The sequence below is a fragment of the Pongo abelii genome, chromosome 16 (genome assembly GCF_028885655.2).
Source record: "Pongo abelii isolate AG06213 chromosome 16, NHGRI_mPonAbe1-v2.0_pri, whole genome shotgun sequence".
Lineage (NCBI taxonomy): Eukaryota > Metazoa > Chordata > Mammalia > Primates > Hominidae > Pongo > Pongo abelii.
Genome location: NC_072001.2, coordinates 32,342,339 through 32,363,762, shown reverse-complemented (window position 1 = coordinate 32,363,762; position 21,424 = coordinate 32,342,339). Strand labels below are relative to the sequence as shown.

Here is a 21,424-nt window from a genome sequence, read left to right as displayed (position 1 = left end):
ATCCTCCTCCAAACCTCAGTGAGTGAATGTGAGCATGGTAGAGAGCGGTTCCGGAGCTCTGAAGAAACCAGCAGAGAGGGGTGTTTCAGAAGGTTGGACGGGACTCTCTGCCTGTGAGCTGGCAATGGGATGCCGGAAGGAGGAATACAGAGATGACCGCAGCCAGGGAGTCCACATGTGCCAAACCTGGTATTTCCACCAGGAGGGCACCTCCAGGCAACGGGCCACTGCGGGCCCTGGTTCCTTTCAGGGACTCGGTTCCGGGCTCCAGTAGGGATCAGCTGGGCAAGACCATCGAGGGGAGACTGAGCCAGGACCCACTGCGCCCTCTTCAGGGTTCCTGCACTTTCACTTCATGAAAAGTCCCCACAGCAATGGCATGGAGGTCAAAGGTCCACCAATCTTTATTGGCAGAAATTATGCCTCCTCTCAAAAGACAGCGATGAGGACTGGGTGTGAGTTCTCCAGCGCCGGGGGTGCCCAAGACTCCCGGGGAGCTAGTGTGAAATGCAAATTCCTGGGCTGCTGGCCACAGGGACCCGGTGCCAGGTCCTAGACTCCACAGGGCACTGCCTGCAGACACAGTCGCATGGGGCGATTTTTGAAAGCTCTGGGCTGTGTGGAGAGCCAAGCTGCCTGGGAAATGCTGCTGAAAACGCACCCGTGTCTGCGTGGGGCGGCTCCAGCCGATGACACCCCCATACCCAGAGCTATCGTCGGGGGTCATCTGTCCTGTGCCAGACTCTAGGGCTTTTCTGGGCCCTGGAGCATGTGTGCAGCACTCACAGCTAATGTCCTGGACTGGGCCCTGGGCCCCTTGAATCCTTCGTCCCCTGCCAGAGTGACAAGCCTGGTGGGCTGCAGAGGGGCCCACAGGCTGCTCCCCAACCACCCCTGGCTCAGGGGTGATCAAGACCACATTCCCAGCGTGGCCCCAGACAGGATCTGCAGGGCCGGGCCTCCACTCTCAGGGTCACTGAGACCTGCAGCATCCAGGGAAAGCTGGCCACACTCTGGGGACATGGGTGAGCCTCGCCAGCCTACCTGCCATGCCAGATGTGGACAAGGTGGGATCGCTGGTGGAGCGGGACACACGCCCGGGACCTGGCTGCACCTGTGAGCCCATGCCAGGATCCTCTGGAGACACGCAGCCAGGGGGAAGGGCAGGTTCGGAGGGTGCTGGGGCGCCCACAGGGCCATCGGGGGATGGGCTGGAACCTGGCGTAGCAGTGCCCTCGGACACCAGGAGGCTGGTGCTGTCAGCTGGTACTGCAAGAGAAGGGACATGGCATTAAAGTGGGCGGCCGCAGGGGACGCTGGCTTGGGACAGGCCTGCCCCCTCAAACTCCAGATCTAGATGAACTCTGAAACCCTGGGGGTGCGGAAACACTGAATAAGATTGACAAATGCTGCTGCTCTATGCTGTCGAAAGTTGGGGGCACCAGATGAGCTCCCAGAAATCATTCCAGGAATGGCATGGGTAAGAGGCTTAGAACCTTCACACTACACAAGAGACTAAAAGTCAGAAATCAGACGCTTTGGTCACAAGACGCTTTGGTCTGGGTGAACAAGGCCGGTGCAGGGGTACACAGCAGCTCCAAGGGATATCAAGGCATCCCCACCAGGTCCCGGTGGGCCTGAGATCTGGCCCGCCTTTGCAGGGGTGCAGCCCCGGGCCTGGAGTGCGGCCAGACAGGGTGGTGCAGGCAGGTGGGATAAACTCCACCCACCAGACACTGGCCTTGTCTCTCAGAGTGTGGAGGCCAGGCCAGCAGCAGCAGCAGCCTTGCCCTGGGAACGAGCAGGGAATGCAGACTCTCAGTTGGACCCCAGACCCATGGAAGCAGAGACCCTGGCACTGGGCCCAGCCACCGGGGTTGGAGCGAGCCCTCTAGGGAATTCTGATGCCCTCCAAACTAAACTGTAAGAACTGCTGGTCTGGACCGGGATGTTGGTCAGGGCTGGGCTTCTGCCAGGAACCACTCTACGGGGGCTGGATCGGAGTCTGTTTTAATGCCTTCTCCACAGGGTGTGCGTGCATATGACAGCGTGATAGGCTGCTCCTGCACTCCCCTCCAATCACCACGTGCCCTCAGAGCCCCCTCCTGGCACTGGAGTGGAGTTGCCTGCATGGGGGACACTTCATAGATCACAGAAGCCTGAACTCCTCCAGGTGTGGGGGGCTTCGGGTCTGTTCCTGCCATCCCTTTCTGTTTTTCCCTGCGTCTGTGAGCTTGCCCATGGGCGACAGGCTTTTCAGGCCCCCCACAGCTGCAGAAATGGGCTTAGACGGGGAAGGGTTGAGGGTCACACAGCCACCAAGGTGGTCCTCTACTCAGGAGAGTCCTGACCCCTGTACCCTAGCAGGAGCCTGGGTGCTGGAAGCTCTGCTGGTCCCTGGGTCAGCTGTAGAGTTCACTCCCTAGGTCGCAGGAGGGAGGAAGATCCAGCCCTGCTGAATTCTGGGCGAGGAGCACCCCTGTCTATTTCCACCTGCCCTGAGATGGGAAACAGGAAGGGGCTCCGGTAGCACCGGCCCCCCTCAGCCCAAATCCTGGAATGCTGCAGGTGTGGCTACCCTGTGACAGTGACTGAGATACACTGTACCCTGGGTTGGCCCTGGGAAAGTCACTGAACACCTTGAACAGCCTCTGATGGCTTGGAGTGACCAAAGGAAGGAAAAGATTGCTTCCAAATCCCACAACTGCAAAGATGCTGCGCTCTACAACACCAAGTGGCCTCTCAGAAAGACAGCCCCTTCCTGCTTCTCTTAGATGCTGAGTGAGTGTTCAGCAGGTGACAGAGCGCTGAGTGTTCAGCAGGGGACAGAGCGCCCTCGGACGATCATCCTGGCCCTCTGTGGGATCACATGAGTTATCTAACTTTGTTCTCCAAATAAGCCAGCCCATGTGACCCCTCGCAGGGGCCTCAAGACGGTGGCTCTCTGGCTCACCTGGCCTCCACGCCCTTGCTCCCTCTGCTGCAAAGGGCCCTTCTGCTTTCCTGGAGCCTTAGATCACCTCCCCCGCCCCGGCTCTGCACGTGACACCCACCCTCTGTGTCTGGGGATTTGACCCTTGCACACGTGTCCTTCAATGCCCTCAAGGACATGACTTCCAGCCTGCACCCTCCTGCCAGCCGCCCAGCCCAGCCACCTTCTTCAGAGGGAGGTGCCGTGTGGACATTCGCCCGGTAGGTACAACTTTGGCTCTGGAAAGGGGACCCTAGATGGAGTCGTGCTCTTCTTCAAATCCATACTCCTCAAGTGAGAAAGTGGGGCAGAGGAGGACAAGGTCTCCCCGGAGAGTGCGGGAGGTCTCCTGGGTATGCTGACTGCTGTGGATGCAGGCACGGGAAGAAATGTGGGGATATACAGGGTATTTAATAGGAAAGGCTGCTGCAAACTCCAGCCTCTTAAAGATTAAGAAATGGAGGGAGGAGGAGGGAGAAGAGAAGAGAAGAGAAGAAAATAGGACGAGGACGAAAAGAGACACCCTTGAAAATAGGAATACCCCACTTCAGGAGCTGAAAGAGGTAAGCTTACCTGGAGTGCTGAAGCCAGCACTGGTGTTTGGGTCCCCGGGGCTGGACTCGGCCACCTGCTGATCTATACTTGTAACCTACAGTAAGAAACGGAAAGCGTCAAGGCGGCTCGTCTGTGGGAACGCAGCACAGCAGCCTCCAGTAGTGCAGGCGCTTAAACTTGTCTCCTGGTGGGAAGCGCTGAGAGACGTTCACCCACAGCTCCACTCTTCTCCCCTACATTTATGAGGTGGGGTGTGAGGGTTCAAGTTGCCCTTGCCAAGGCCAAAGCCTAGTTTTCTTTTTTCTTTTTTTTGAAACGGAGTCTTGCTCTGTCGCCCAGCCTGGAGTGCCATAGCACGATCTCAGCTCACTGCAACCTCCGCTGCCCGGATTCAAGTGATTCTCCTGCTTCAGCCTCCTGAGTAGCTGGGATTACAGGTATCCACCACTGTGCCCAGCTAGTTTTTTGTATTTTTAGTAGAGATGGGGTTTTGCCATCTTGGCCAGGCTGGTCTCAAACTCCTGACCTCAGGCGATCCGCCTGTTTCGGCCTCCCAAAGTGCTGGGATTACAAGGCGTGAGCCACTGCGCCTGGCCAAAAGCCTGTTTTTCTGAACTTTTGCAATCAGAGAGCCCGGCAGGGCCACAGAGCCACCTGAGCCTACGAGTTGCACGGTCATCGAGCTTTTGTGGCTTTCGATTTCTTTTTCTTTTCTTTATTACTATATTTTAGAGACAAGGTCTCGCTTCATGGCCCAGGCTGGAGTGCAGTGGTGCAATCATAGCTCACTGCAGACTCGAACTCCTGGGGTTAAGTGATCCTCCGGCCTCAGCCTTCTGAGTAGCTGGGATTATAGGCATGAGCTACCACGCCCTGCTTTTTTCAGCTTTCTTCTTGGATATACTCCGATTCCGCCTGGAGAGGCCTCGGAATAAAGGGAAGGCTATATACCTCCTCTGCTCTCTGCCCCATCTTCATTTTGCCCATTCTGCGTGGGCCATGGTTTCCACCTCGGAGGGCATTAGGGCCTCCCAGATGCGATGTTTGGATGTGATGCAAGCTATACACATGTTGCGTGGGTACCCCCATGCACCCCATGCTACCTCAGAAAACAATTTTTTGAATCCTTGTGTTATTTCAGAATTGCTTTGGGGATACACTTGCAAATAATGAGCTCCAGAGGAGACTGGGAAGGTAAGGGGGGCTCCTGCGACTTGGTCCAATTCCAGCTCAGGTAATTACATTTCTGCCTCCCTCATCTCCCGCCACTTCAATCAGATAGCTGGTCTCCTTCATCTCTCCTCTTCAACCAGGCTGACACCAGGGCGGGGGTTGGGGCTGCAGCCTTCCCACCCACACAAAGGGTGTGAGCTGCCCCCGCGGCGTGGGGCTCCGAGACAAAGAGAAGATGGAGAGCTGCCCAAGTGTGTCCTTTGATCTCACTAAGATGCTTTCGTGTAATACGGTCCGTGCTATTTTTCTTCCTTAGCCCTCTCATTCTGCTGGGAGGGAATTGGTGAGGGAGAATTCACCCCACCATCAGCACCCACCTGCTTTTTCACTGAAGTCATTATGTGCCAATAACCAGTTCTGGAAATCTCTGTCCAGAACCTTCCACTGAATCACAAGGAGTGAACAATGTCCTAACGGTTTGTTTCATCCTGTGTCTCCCCTCCTGTATCTAACCCTCTCTTGAACTTGCTTTTCTTTTGGATAGTAGATGGGTGCTAACTTAGAACTCTGCTGTCTAAAGAAAATCTGGTAATAAAGAAATATAAATAAAACAAGAGAAAGAAAATATACAGTGGGACAAGGTCAGGAGGAAATTGGATTTGCTTCATGTTGTGCAGAAGCATCACTCACTTCCCTCTGGCTCCCCGTCAGATTTGGTTTCCAGAGGAGGCAGCTCCTGGGAGCGTATCTATCACCTTTCGCAAGCAGAGTGTCAAGAGTTTAATTTAAATGTGGCCCTTCCCTGATGTCAGGAGCCACCTTGCCATGCTAAGCCATGGGGAAAATAGCAGTTCCTTTCATACAGCATTTTCGATGAACTATAACGGCAGTAGAAAAGGGTGGGGAAGAAATATATTTGTGGCATAGAATTTAAGTTGAAACTTGAGTTCAGCAAGGAAGCTCATAAACACAGCTCCTTGCAGAAGGAGAGCAGGGAGAGGGCTGTTGACAGGAGACACTGCAGGAATCACTTCACCTGGGTCTTACTGGTTTGCAGATGTGCTATTCTGAACAGTCATCGTAATTGGAAAATAAGTTGGCTTTTCAACAAATAATTCAAATTGTATGAAGCTCAGTGGCTAAGACACTTGCATGGAAATTCTGCCCCATTCTGTAGTTTCCTACTCCTGGGTGAGGCCAAACATTAGAAACAGATTTATGAAGAGCGCTTCGTTTGGGGCAATTACAGCGATTATGGAAAATGTGAGTTAAAATTTTAGGCTGGTGGCTCAAGGCAAACTTTGAAGACACTTTGCTAACAGATTTTAGGTAGATCGTAAGTGTCAGGCCCTGGTGCTGCTCCTGGACTCTGCTGGTCCCTCTCCCTCCTCACAACTCCTGGTCTCGCACTCAGGTTCCCTTCCACCCGGCATGCTGCCACCAAATTAAACTCCTGAAGCAACCACTGGGTCACACCCAAGACGTCAAACTCCTCAAGGGCACTCTACAGTTTGACATCCAAGGTCATAAAATATCTGCCCAAACGATTTCAGCCCTGGGGTGCTGAAGCTCCCACAGCCAGGCTCCAGAACTTCCTGCCATGCGCCTTAGCTGGTGCTGTGACCTTCACCTGTACCACCTCCCCCTCCTTCACACACACCCCAGACCCCCATCACCTCCCCCTCCTTCACACACCCCAGACCCCCATCACCTCCCCCTCCTTCACACACCCCAGTCCCCATCACCTCCCCTCCTTCACACACCCCAGCCCATCACCTCCCCTCCTTCACACACCCCAGCCCATCACCTCCCCTCCACACACACCCCAGCCCCCCATCACCTCCCCCTCCACACACACCCCAGCCCCCATCACCTCCCCTCCACACACACCCCAGCCCATCACCTCCCCCTCTTTCACACGCCCCAGCCCATCACCTCCCCTCCTTCACACACCCCAGCCCATCACCTCCCCCTCCTTCACACACACCCCAGTCCATCACCTCCCCCTCCTTCAAACACCCCAGCCCATCACCTCCCCCTCCTTCACACACACCCCAGTCCATCACCTCCCCCTCCTTCACACACCCCAGCCCATCACCTCCCCTCCTTCACACACCCCAGCCCATCACCTCCCCCTCCTTCACACACACCCCAGTCCATCACCTCCCCCTCCTTCACACACCCCAGCCCATCACCTCCCCTCCTTCACACACCCCAGCCCATCACCTCCCCCTCCTTCACACACACCCCAGCCCCCATCACCTCCCCCTCCACACACACCCCAGCCCATCACCTCCCCCTCCTTCACACACACCCCAGCACATCACCTCCCCTCCTTCACACACCCCAGCCCATCACCTCCCCTCCTTCACACACCCCAGCCCATCACCTCCCCCTCCTTCACACACACCCCAGTCCATCACCTCCCCCTCCTTCACACACCCCAGCCCATCACCTCCCCTCCTTCACACATCCCAGCCCATCACCTCCCCCTCCTTCACACACCCCAGCCCCCATCACCTCCCCCTCCACACACACCCCAGCCCCCCATCACCTCCCCCTCCACACACACCCCAGCCCATCACCTCCCCCTCCTTCACACACCCCAGCCCATCACCTCCCCTCCTTCACACACCCCAGCCCATCACCTCCCCCTCCTTCACACACACCCCAGCCCCCATCACCTCCCCCTCCACACACACCCCAGCCCATCACCTCCCCCTCCTTCACACACACCCCAGCCCATCACCTCCCCTCCTTCACACACCCCAGCCCATCACCTCCCCTCCTTCACACACCCCAGCCCATCACCTCCCCCTCCTTCACACACACCCCAGCCCATCACCTCCCCCTCCTTCACACACTCCAGCCCATCACCTCCCCTCCTTCACACACCCCAGCCCATCACCTCCCCCTCCTTCACACACACCCCAGCCCCCATCACCTCCCCCTCCACACACACCCCAGCCCCCCATCACCTCCCCCTCCACACACACCCCAGCCCATCACCTCCCCCTCCTTCACACACCCCAGCCCATCACCTCCCCTCCTTCACACACCCCAGCCCATCACCTCCCCCTCCTTCACACACACCCCAGCCCCCATCACCTCCCCCTCCACACACACCCCAGCCCATCACCTCCCCCTCCTTCACACACACCCCAGCCCATCACCTCCCCTCCTTCACACACCCCAGCCCATCACCTCCCCTCCTTCACACACCCCAGCCCATCAACTCCCCCTCCTTCACACACACCCCAGTCCATCACCTCCCCCTCCTTCACACACCCCAGCCCATCACCTCCCCTCCTTCACACACCCCAGCCCATCACCTCCCCTCCACACACACCCCAGCCCATCACCTCCCCCTCCACACACACCCCAGCCCCCCATCACCTCCCCCTCCTTCACACACCCCAGCCCCCATCACCTCCCCCTCCTTCACACACCCCAGCCCCCCATCACCTCCCCCTCCACACACACCCCAGCCCTCATCACCTCCCCCTCCTTCACACACCCCAGCCCCCATCACCTCCCCCTCCTTCACACACCCCAGCCCCCCATCACCTCCCCCTCCTTCACACACCCCAGCCCCCATCACCTCCCCCTCCTTCACACACCCCAGCCCCCATCACCTCCCCCTCCTTCACACACCCCAGCCCCCATCACCTCCCCCTCCTTCACACACCCCAGCCCATCACCTCCCCCTCCTTCACACACCCCAGCCCCCATCACCTCCCCCTCCTTCACACACCCCAGTCCCCCATCACCTCCCCCTCCACACACACCCCAGCCCCCATCACCTCCCCCTCCTTCACACACCCCAGCCCCCATCACCTCCCCCTCCTTCACACACCCCAGCCCATCACCTCCCCCTCCTTCACACACCCCAGCCCCCATCACCTCCCCCTCCTTCACACACCCCAGCCCCCATCACCTCCCCCTCCTTCACACACCCCAGCCCCCATCACCTCCCCCTCCTTCACACACCCCAGCCCATCACCTCCCCCTCCTTCACACACCCCAGCCCCCATCACCTCCCCCTCCTTCACACACCCCAGTCCCCCATCACCTCCCCCTCCACACACACCCCAGCCCCCATCACCTCCCCCTCCTTCACACACCCCAGCCCCCATCACCTCCCCCTCCTTCACACACCCCAGCCCCCATCACCTCCCCCTCCTTCACACACCCCAGCCCATCACCTCCCCCTCCTTCACACACCCCAGCCCCCATCACCTCCCCCTCCTTCACACACCCCAGCCCATCACCTCCCCCTCCTTCACACACCCCAGCCCCCATCACCTCCCCCTCCTTCACACACCCCAGCCCCCATCACCTCCCCCTCCTTCACACACCCCAGCCCCCATCACCTCCCCCTCCTTCACACACCCCAGCCCCCATCACCTCCCCCTCCTTCACACACCCCAGTCCCCATCACCTCCCCCTCCTTCACACACCCCAGCCCATCACTTCCCCCTCCTTCACACACCCCAGCCCCCATCACCTCCCCCTCCTTCACACACCCCAGTCCCCCATCACCTCCCCCTCCACACACACCCCAGCCCATCACCTCCCCTCCTTCACACACCCCAGCCCCCATCACCTCCCCCTCCTTCACACACCCCAGCCCCCATCACCTCCCCCTCCTTCACACACCCCAGCCCATCACCTCCCCCTCCTTCACACACCCCAGCCCCCATCACCTCCCCCTCCTTCACACACCCCAGCCCCCATCACCTCCCCCTCCTTCACACACCCCAGCCCCCATCACCTCCCCCTCCTTCACACACCCCAGCCCATCACCTCCCCCTCCTTCACACACCCCAGCCCCCATCACCTCCCCCTCCTTCACACACCCCAGTCCCCCATCACCTCCCCCTCCACACACACCCCAGCCCCCATCAACTCCCCCTCCTTCACACACCCCAGCCCCCATCACCTCCCCCTCCTTCACACACCCCAGCCCCCATCACCTCCCCCTCCTTCACACACCCCAGCCCCCATCACCTCCCCCTCCTTCACACACCCCAGCCCCCATCACCTCCCCCTCCTTCACACACCCCAGCCCATCACCTCCCCCTCCTTCACACACCCCAGTCCCCCATCACCTCCCCCTCCTTCACACACCCCAGTCCCCCATCACCTCCCCCTCCACACACACCCCAGTCCCCCATCACCTCCCCCTCCTTCACACACCCCAGCCCATCACCTCCCCCTCCTTCACACACCCCAGCCCCCATCACCTCCCCCTCCTTCACACACCCCAGCCCCCATCACCTCCCCCTCCTTCACACACCCCAGCCCCCATCACCTCCCCCTCCTTCACACACCCCAGCCCATCACCTCCCCCTCCTTCACACACCCCAGCCCCCATCACCTCCCCCTCCTTCACACACCCCAGTCCCCCATCACCTCCCCCTCCACACACACCCCAGCCCCCATCACCTCCCCCTCCTTCACACACCCCAGCCCCCATCACCTCCCCCTCCTTCACACACCCCAGCCCATCACCTCCCCCTCCTTCACACACCCCAGCCCCCATCACCTCCCCCTCCTTCACACACCCCAGCCCCCATCACCTCCCCCTCCTTCACACACCCCAGCCCCCATCACCTCCCCCTCCTTCACACACCCCAGCCCATCACCTCCCCCTCCTTCACACACCCCAGCCCCCATCACCTCCCCCTCCTTCACACACCCCAGTCCCCCATCACCTCCCCCTCCACACACACCCCAGCCCCCATCACCTCCCCCTCCTTCACACACCCCAGCCCCCATCACCTCCCCCTCCTTCACACACCCCAGCCCCCATCACCTCCCCCTCCTTCACACACCCCAGCCCATCACCTCCCCCTCCTTCACACACCCCAGCCCCCATCACCTCCCCCTCCTTCACACACCCCAGCCCATCACCTCCCCCTCCTTCACACACCCCAGCCCCCATCACCTCCCCCTCCTTCACACACCCCAGCCCCCATCACCTCCCCCTCCTTCACACACCCCAGCCCCCATCACCTCCCCCTCCTTCACACACCCCAGCCCCCATCACCTCCCCCTCCTTCACACACCCCAGTCCCCATCACCTCCCCCTCCTTCACACACCCCAGCCCATCACTTCCCCCTCCTTCACACACCCCAGCCCCCATCACCTCCCCCTCCTTCACACACCCCAGTCCCCCATCACCTCCCCCTCCACACACACCCCAGCCCATCACCTCCCCTCCTTCACACACCCCAGCCCCCATCACCTCCCCCTCCTTCACACACCCCAGCCCCCATCACCTCCCCCTCCTTCACACACCCCAGCCCATCACCTCCCCCTCCTTCACACACCCCAGCCCCCATCACCTCCCCCTCCTTCACACACCCCAGCCCCCATCACCTCCCCCTCCTTCACACACCCCAGCCCCCATCACCTCCCCCTCCTTCACACACCCCAGCCCATCACCTCCCCCTCCTTCACACACCCCAGCCCCCATCACCTCCCCCTCCTTCACACACCCCAGTCCCCCATCACCTCCCCCTCCACACACACCCCAGCCCCCATCACCTCCCCCTCCTTCACACACCCCAGCCCCCATCACCTCCCCCTCCTTCACACACCCCAGCCCCCATCACCTCCCCCTCCTTCACACACCCCAGCCCCCATCACCTCCCCCTCCTTCACACACCCCAGCCCCCATCACCTCCCCCTCCTTCACACACCCCAGCCCATCACCTCCCCCTCCTTCACACACCCCAGTCCCCCATCACCTCCCCCTCCTTCACACACCCCAGTCCCCCATCACCTCCCCCTCCACACACACCCCAGTCCCCCATCACCTCCCCCTCCTTCACACACCCCAGCCCCCATCACCTCCCCCTCCTTCACACACCCCAGCCCATCACCTCCCCCTCCTTCACACACCCCAGCCCCCATCACCTCCCCCTCCTTCACACACCCCAGCCCCCATCACCTCCCCCTCCTTCACACACCCCAGCCCCCATCACCTCCCCCTCCTTCACACACCCCAGCCCATCACCTCCCCCTCCTTCACACACCCCAGCCCCCATCACCTCCCCCTCCTTCACACACCCCAGTCCCCCATCACCTCCCCCTCCACACACACCCCAGCCCCCATCACCTCCCCCTCCTTCACACACCCCAGCCCCCATCACCTCCCCCTCCTTCACACACCCCAGCCCATCACCTCCCCCTCCTTCACACACCCCAGCCCCCATCACCTCCCCCTCCTTCACAGACCCCAGCCCCCATCACCTCCCCCTCCTTCACACACCCCAGCCCCCATCACCTCCCCCTCCTTCACACACCCCAGCCCATCACCTCCCCCTCCTTCACACACCCCAGCCCCCATCACCTCCCCCTCCTTCACACACCCCAGTCCCCCATCACCTCCCCCTCCACACACACCCCAGCCCATCACCTCCCCTCCTTCACACACCCCAGCCCCCATCACCTCCCCCTCCTTCACACACCCCAGCCCCCATCACCTCCCCCTCCTTCACACACCCCAGCCCATCACCTCCCCCTCCTTCACACACCCCAGCCCCCATCACCTCCCCCTCCTTCACACACCCCAGCCCCCATCACCTCCCCCTCCTTCACACACCCCAGCCCCCATCACCTCCCCCTCCTTCACACACCCCAGCCCATCACCTCCCCCTCCTTCACACACCCCAGCCCCCATCACCTCCCCCTCCTTCACACACCCCAGTCCCCCATCACCTCCCCCTCCTTCACACACCCCAGTCCCCCATCACCTCCCCCTCCTTCACACACCCCAGCCCCCATCACCTCCCCCTCCTTCACACACCCCAGCCCCCATCACCTCCCCCTCCTTCACACACCCCAGCCCCCATCACCTCCCCCTCCTTCACACACCCCAGCCCCCATCACCTCCCCCTCCTTCACACACCCCAGCCCATCACCTCCCCCTCCTTCACACACCCCAGCCCCCATCACCTCCCCCTCCTTCACACACCCCAGTCCCCCATCACCTCCCCCTCCACACACACCCCAGCCCCCATCACCTCCCCCTCCTTCACACACCCCAGCCCCCATCACCTCCCCCTCCTTCACACACCCCAGCCCATCACCTCCCCCTCCTTCACACACCCCAGCCCCCATCACCTCCCCCTCCTTCACACACCCCAGCCCCCATCACCTCCCCCTCCTTCACACACCCCAGCCCCCCATCACCTCCCCTTCCTTCACACACCCCAGCCCCCCATCACCTCCCCCTCCTTCACACACCCCAGCCCATCACCTCCCCCTCCTTCACACACCCCAGCCCCCATCACCTCCCCCTCCTTCACACACCCCAGCCCCCATCACCTCCCCCTCCTTCACACACCCCAGCCCCCCATCACCTCCCCCTCCTTCACACACCCCAGCCCCCCATCACCTCCCCCTCCTTCACACACCCCAGCCCCCCATCACCTCCCCCTCCTTCACACACCCCAGCCCCCCATCACCTCCCCCTCCTTCACACACCCCAGCCCCCATCACCTCCCCCTCCTTCACACACCCCAGCCCCCCATCACCTCCCCCTCCTTCACACACCCCAGCCCCCCATCACCTCCCCCTCCTTCACACACCCCAGCCCCCCATCACCTCCCCCTCCTTCACACACCCCAGCCCCCCATCACCTCCCCCTCCTTCACACACCCCAGCCCCCCATCACCTCCCCCTCCTTCACACACCCCAGCCCCCATCACCTCTCCCTCCTTCACACACCCCAGCCCCCCATCACCTCCCCCTCCTTCACACACCCCAGCCCCCCATCACTACCCCCTCCTTCACACACCCCAGCCCCTCATCACCTCCCCCTCCTTCACACACCCCAGCCCCCATCACCTCCCCCTCCTTCACACACCCCAGACCTCCACATCACCTCCCCCTTCACACACCCCAGCCCCCCATCACCTCCCCCTCCTTCACACACCCCAGCCCCCCATCACCTCCCCCTCCTTCACACACCCCAGCCCCCCATCACCTCCCCCTCCTTCACACACCCCAGCCCCCCATCACCTCCCCCTCCTTCACACACCCCAGCCCCCATCACCTCCCCCTCCTTCACACACCCCAGACCTCCACATCACCTCCCCCTCCACACACACACCCCAGCCCCCCATCACCTCCCCTCCACACACACCCCAGCCCCCCATCACCTCCCGCTCCTTCACACACCCCAGCCCCCATCACCTCCCCCTCCTTCACACACCCCAGCCCCCATCACCTCCCCCTCCTTCACACACCCCAGCCCCCCATCACCTCCCCCTCCTTCACACACCCCAGCCCCCCATCACCTCCCCCTCCTTCACACACCCCAGCCCCCCATCACCTCCCCCTCCTTCACACACCCCAGCCCCCCATCACCTCCCCTCCACACACACCCCAGCCCCCATCACCTCCCCCTCCTTCACACACCCCAGCCCCCCATCACCTCCCCCTCCTTCACACACCCCAGCCCCCCATCACCTCCCCCTCCTTCACACACCCCAGCCCCCCATCACCTCCCCCTCCTTCACACACCCCAGCCCCCCATCACCTCCCCTCCACACACACCCCAGGCCCCCATCACCTCCCCCTCCTTCACACACCCCAGCCCCCCATCACCTCCCCCTCCTTCACACACCCCAGCCCCCCATCACCTCCCCTCCACACACACCCCAGCCCCCCATCACCTCCCCCTCCTTCACACACCCCAGCCCCCCATCACCTCCCCCTCCTTGACACACCCCAGCCCCCCATCACCTCCCCCTCCTTCACACACCCCAGCCCCCATCACCTCCCCCTCCTTCACACACCCCAGCCCCCCATCACCTCCCCCTCCTTCACACACCCCAGCCCCCCATCACCTCCCCCTCCTTCACACACCCCAGCCCCCCATCACCTCCCCCTCCTTCACACACCCCAGCCCCCATCACCTCCCCCTCCTTCACACACCCCAGCCCCCCATCACCTCCCCTCCACACACACCCCAGCCCCCATCACCTCCCCCTCCTTCACACACCCCAGCCCCCCATCACCTCCCCCTCCTTCACACACCCCAGCCCCCCATCACCTCCCCTCCACACACACCCCAGCCCCCCATCACCTCCCCCTCCTTCACACACCCCAGCCCCCCATCACCTCCCCCTCCTTCACACACCCCAGCCCCCCATCACCTCCCCTCCAAACACACCCCAGCCCCCCATCACCTCCCCCTCCTTCACACACCCCAGCCCCCTATCACCTCCCCCTCCTTCACACACCCCAGCCCCCCATCACCTCCCCTCCACACACACCCCAGCCCCCCATCACCTCCTCCTCCTTCACACACCCCAGCCCCCCATCACCTCCCCCTCCTTCACACACCCCAGCCCCCCATCACCTCCCCCTCCTTCACACACCCCAGCCCCCCATCACCTCCCCCTCCTTCACACACCCCAGCCTCCCATCACCTCCCCTCCACACACACCCCAGCCCCCCATCACCTCCCCTCCACAGACACCCCAGCCCCCCATCACCTCCCCCTCCTTCACACACCCCAGCCCCCCATCACCTCCCCCTCCTTCACACACCCCAGCCCCCCATCACCTCCCCCTCCTTCACACACCCCAGCCCCCCATCACCTCCCCTCCTTCACACACCCCAGCCCCCCATCACCTCCCCTCCTTCACACACCCCAGCCCATCACCTCCCCCTCCTTCACACACCCCAGCCCCCCATCACCTCCCCCTCCTTCACACACCCCAGCCACCCATCACCTCCCCCTCCACACACACCCCAGCCCCCCATCACCTCCCCTCCACACACACCCCAGCCCCCATCACCTCCCCCTCCTTCACACACCCCAGCCCCCATCACCTCCCCCTCCACACACACCCCAGCCCCCATCACCTCCCCCTCCTTCACACACCCCAGCCCCCATCACCTCCCCCTCCAAACACACCCCAGCCCCCATCACCTCCTCCTCCTTCACACACCCCAGCCCTCCATCACCTCCCCTCCTTCACACACCCCAGACCTCCACATCACCTCCTCGTCCTCCACACACACCAGCCCCCATCACCTCCCCTCCACACACACCCCAGACCTCCACATCACCTCCTCGTCCTCCACACACACCAGCCCCCATCACCTCCCCTCCACACACCCCAGCCCCCCATCACCTCCTCCTCCTTCACACACCCCAGACCTCCACATCACCTCCCCCTCCACACACACACCCCAGCCCCCCATCACCTCCCCCTCCACACACACCCCAGCCCCCCATCACCTCCCCCTCCACACACACCCCAGCCCCCCATCACCTCCCCCTCCTTCACACACCCCAGCCCCCCATCACCTCCCCTCCTTCACACACCCCAGACCCCCATCACCTCCCCTCCTTCACACACCCCAGCCCCCCATCACCTCCCCTCCTTCACACACCCCAGCCCCCCATCACCTCCCCCTCCTTCACACACCCCAGCCCCCCATCACCTCCCCTCCTTCACACACCCCAGCCCCCCATCACCTCCCCCTCCTTCACACACCCCAGCCCCCCATCACCTCCCCCTCCACACACACCCCAGCCCCCCATCACCTCCCCCTCCACACACACCCCAGCCCCCCATCACCTCCCCCTCCACACACACCCCAGCCCCCCATCACCTCCCCCTCCACACACACCCCAGCCCCCCATCACCTCCCCTCCACACACACCCCAGCCCCCCATCACCTCCCCCTCCACACCCCAGCCCCCCATCACCTCCCCCTCCACACACACCCCAGCCCCCCATCACCTCCCCCTCCACACACACCCCAGCCCTCCATCACCTCCCCCTCCACACACACCCCAGCCCCCCATCACCTCCCCCTCCACACACACCCCAGACCCCCACATCACCTCCCCCTCCTTCACACACCCCAGCCCCCCATCACCTCCCCCTCCTTCACACACCCCAGCCCCCCATCACCTCCCCCTCCTTCACACACCCCAGCCCCCCATCACCTCCCCTCCACACACCCCAGCCCCCCATCACCTCCCCCTCCACACACACCCCAGCCCCCCATCACCTCCCCCTCCACACACACCCCAGCCCCCCATGACCTCCCCCTCCACACACACCCCAGCCCCCATCACCTCCCCCTCCTTCACACACCCCAGCCCCCCATCACCTCCCTCTCCACACACACCCCAGCCCCCCATCACCTCCCCCTCCACACACACCCCAGCCCCCCATCACCTCCCCCTCCACACACACCCCAGCCCCCATCACCTCCCCCTCCACACACACCCCAGCCCTCCATCACCTCCCCCTCCACACACACCCCAGACCCCCACATCACCTCCCCCTCCTTCACACACCCCAGCCCCCATATCACCTCCCCCTCCTTCACACACCCCAGCCCCCCATCACCTCCCCCTCCACACACACCCCAGCCCCCATCACCTCCCCGTCCTCCACACACCCCAGCCCCCATATCACCTCCCCCTCCTTCACACACCCCAGCCCCCCATCACCTCCCCCTCCACACACACCCCAGCCCCCCATCACCTCCCCGTCCTCCACACACCCCAGCCTCCATATCACCTCCCCCTCCTTCACACACCCCAGCCCCCCATCACCTCCCCCTCCACACACACCCCAGCCCCCCATCACCTCCCCCTCCACACACACCCCAGCCCCCCATCACCTCCCCCTCCACACACACCCCAGCCCCCATCACCTCCCCCTCCACACACACCCCAGCCCTCCATCACCTCCCCCTCCACACACACCCCAGACCCCCACATCACCTCCCCCTCCTTCACACACCCCAGCCCCCATATCACCTCCCCCTCCTTCACACACCCCAGCCCCCCATCACCTCCTCCTCCACACACACCCCAGCCCCCATCACCTCCCCGTCCTCCACACACCCCAGCCCCCATATCACCTCCCCCTCCTTCACACACCCCAGCCCCCCATCACCTCCCCCTCCACACACACCCCAGCCCCCCATCACCTCCCTGTCCTCCACACACCCCAGCCCCCATATCACCTCCCCCTCCTTCACACACCCCAGCCCCCCATCATCTCCCCCTCCACACACACCCCAGACCCCCACATCACCTCCCCCTCCTTCACACACCCCAGCCCCCCATCACCTCCCCCTCCTTCACACACCCCAGCCCCCCATCACCTCCCCCTCCTTCACACACCCCAGCCCCCCATCACCTCACCCTCCACACACACCCCAGCCCCCCATCACCTCCCCCTCCTTCACACACCCCAGCCCCCCATCACCTCCCCCTCCTTCACACACCCCAGCCCCCCATCACCTCCCCCTCCACACACACCCCAGACCCCCACATCACCTCCCCGTCCTCCACACACACCAGCCCCCATCACCTCCCCTCCACACACACCCCAGCCCCCCATCACCTCCCCCTCCTTCACACACCCCAGCCCCCCATCACCTCCCCCTCCACACACCCCAGACCCCCACATCACCTCCCCCTCCTCCACACACCCCAGCCCCCCCAAATCACCTCCCCTCCACACACCCCAGCCCCCCATCACCTCCCCCTCCTTCACACACCCCAGCCCCCCATCACCTCCCCGTCCTCCACACACACCAGCCCCCATCACCTCCCCTCCTTCACACACCCCAGCCCCCCATCACCTCCCCCTCCACACACACCCCAGACCCCCACATCACCTCCCCGTCCTCCACACACACCAGCCCCCATCACCTCCCCTCCACACATACCCTAGCCCCCCACATCACCTCCCCCTCCTCCACACACACCAGCCGCCCCAAATCACCTCCCCTGCACATACCCCAGCCCCCATCACCTCCCCCTCCACACACACCCCAGCCCCCCATCACCTCCCCCTCCACACACACCCCAGCCCCCCATCACCTCCCCCTCCACACACACCCCAGACCCCCACATCACCTCCTCGTCCTCCACACACACCAGCCCCCATCACCTCCCCTCCACACATACCCCAGCCCCCCACATCACCTCCCCCTCCCCCACACACACCAGCCCCCCCAAATCACCTCCCCTCCACACACCCCAGCCCCCATCACCTCCCCCTCCACACACACCCCAGCCCCCCCCACATCACCTCCCCCTCCTCCACACACCCCAGCCCCCATCACCTCCCCCTCCACACACCCCAGCCCCCCATATCACCTCCCCCTCCTCCACACACCCTAGCCCCCCACATCACCTCCCCCTCCTCCACACACCCCAGGCCCCCCACATCGCCTCCCCCTCTACACACTCCAGCCCCTCCACATCACCTCCCCCTCCACACACCCCAGTCCCCCAAATCACCTCCCCCTCCACACACCCCAGTCCCCCAAATCACCTCCCCCTCCTTCACACACCCCTGCCCCCCGACAAGCCCCCCCTTATCACCTCCCCCTCTACACGCACCCCAGCCCACCCAGATCACCAGGCCCGATTCTTCTGCAGAAGCCTCAAAGAAGTTCGTCTCTGTCCGGTCTCCATATGAGAGTGCTGTGACAGGGGGATTCTGTCCTATATCCCGTGGAGGACCACTGTCGCCAGTGGTCCCTGAAACATACGCTTGCCACCCAGACAAGAAGATCAAACTGGTAATTTCTCAATCACTCTCCTGCTATCAAAAGAAACTCACTCCTTGAACACCAGCTGAAGAGCACAGCCTCAAACTACAGGAAAGAGAATGGCATCTGACCTAAGCCGGAAAGGAAGTGTGCACGGCCCATCACCCAGGCGAGTGCTCACGGAGCCCACCCTCGTGGAGGCTGCCCCCTCTTGTGTTAAACCTCTTCCCCAGCACACCCCCTGCCCCGCCCCAGAGTCAGCTCCTCCCCCACAGAGCCCGCCTTCTGCAGCCTCCTCTCTTTATCCAAAGGAGTGCTGAGGGCACTTTCTATGCCATTTGTCCTAACAAGGAAGAGCAACTGACCCTGCCTCGCCCGGGGCGCAGGGTCGTGCTGTGAAGGGGCGCTCCTTGCTGTCTAGTCAGGGGGGCCTTGCTGCCTGGGGAGGGGACAGCTGGCGGCGCAGCTGGCGGTACGGCCTTCCCTCTGTGGACGGTAATGGGTTGCTTTGACTTCCAGACTCCCAGACACGGCCATGAATTGAAAAGTGCTCCCAGGCCATGGGGTCAAAGAGAGTGGGCCCGAGGGCTCTAGCGGCCCCTTCATCATCAGATGCTGCCCTGCTGCCAGACGGGTGCCCAGGGACAGGCCCTGCAGGCGGTCGTGCTGTGCCCCTGCCAGCGCTGGGAGCTGGAGGTCTCCGAGCCAACACATGCTAATTCGAGATCAGCCTCTGACCTTTCAGCTGTTCTCACCGCAGTTCTGAGAAAGAAATCTCAACTGAGAGAATTCCCCAGAGTTTTGGAGAAGGGTGTCGCGTTGGTTTCAGAACCAGCCAGATCCCTTCCAATGTATTCTATTCTTTAGAGAAAACAGTAAAATTGTGTACACAACAGGAACCCATTCCTTCCGGGGGCCGCTGTGGGGTCAGACATTGAATGGCACACCCAGGTCCAGAAGCTACTTCCAGCAGGCGGGGCCCTTGGGAAGCCAGGGCCTGGGCTCCCTGGACAGGGGTTCCTGTCGTCGGGAGACAGAGGGGTCCCTGTCATCGGGAGACAGAGGGGTCCAAGGGGCAGGGAGAACCAGGAAGCAGGCTCAGAGCCAGTCCCAGTGCGGAGCTGGAATTGTGATGGCAGCAGGCACGGTCACTGAGCAGAAGCGGTGGAGGGGACAGAGCTGCCCCCTCGCCACGAGGCAGCCATGGGGAACCGCACACCCCTGCCGCCTTCAGGGGTTTCCGGGTCCACCCGCCGCCCTGCCCGGTGCCCCTGCTGGCTACAGCGTGGAGCTTCCCATTGCACCCTCGGTCAGCCTCCCCTCTGCCTTCCCAGGGGCTTCCCTCACGGAGGGCCCTGTCCTGGGCCTGCCATCCCCACCATCTAGGTCCTTCCACATCTGCCTGGTAACCTCCTCAAGGTCCTAGATCCACACTCCCCTCTACCTACCATCCCATCTTCTCTCCTCTTTACCGAACATCCTGGGAGAGTGATCTACTCCTGCTCTCAAAGTGGAAGCAGCAGCAGGGCTGAAGCTTTTATACCCCCAACTTCAATACCCCAATTACTGACTCAGGAGCCCTGGGGGTGGGCCCAGACATTAGGATTTGATTATCAAGTTCCCCAGAGGGGCACCCACTGGTGTCTGAAAACCACAGCCACACCTGCGCTCCCCTGCGCATGTGCCATCCACTCCTTTACCTGGCGTAGTCCAGCCCTGCCCTCTATCCCACCGAAGCTGCTCTGCCAAGGTCACCAGCAGCCCCTCCACGGTGAGCCACGTGGCCCTGGGTGTTAGCTTCTGGACAGCACCTGGCCCATTGCTTTCTTCCGGAACTGCTGCTTTTGGCAAATCCAGGCTCCTGGGAGCCCTGCCTAGTGCCCTGTAGCCTGTCGTGTGTGGGGGTGCCTTTCTCCTGCCACCGGCAATGGTGTCATTCTGTGGGGCTCCCTCTCTCCCATTTCCCAGGCTCCAGTGACAGCGGCAGCTAACTCTGATCACTATGAACTACAGCTCCTGTCATCTGGTGGACACTCACTCAGAATTCAACCCACCACACCCAGACAGGTCACCACCCACGCACACTCATCCGAGACTCTTTATGGACGACCTTCTGTTTGGGGGATACGCTGTGCCTGTCCTTCTTCCCTCTGAGCCTTTGCACA

General features: G+C 62.6%; 1 protein-coding gene and 1 pseudogene across 2 annotated transcripts in view; one reads left to right on the top strand and one right to left on the bottom strand.

The window, feature by feature from the left end:
• ENTREP2 (endosomal transmembrane epsin interactor 2) overlaps nt 1–21,424 on the bottom strand; it is a 492,553-nt gene that overhangs the window by 4,925 nt on the left and 466,204 nt on the right. For both annotated transcript variants that reach the window (XM_024232834.2, XM_054532478.1), the window contains 2 exons: nt 3,545–3,620; nt 1,045–1,269 (listed from right to left, as the gene is read on the bottom strand). In XM_024232834.2, coding sequence (XP_024088602.2) covers nt 1,045–1,269; nt 3,545–3,620 — 301 coding nt within the window. The remainder of the gene's footprint in view (nt 1–1,044; nt 1,270–3,544; nt 3,621–21,424) is intronic.
• Nucleotides 9,266–10,155, top strand: LOC134760188 (uncharacterized; annotated as a pseudogene).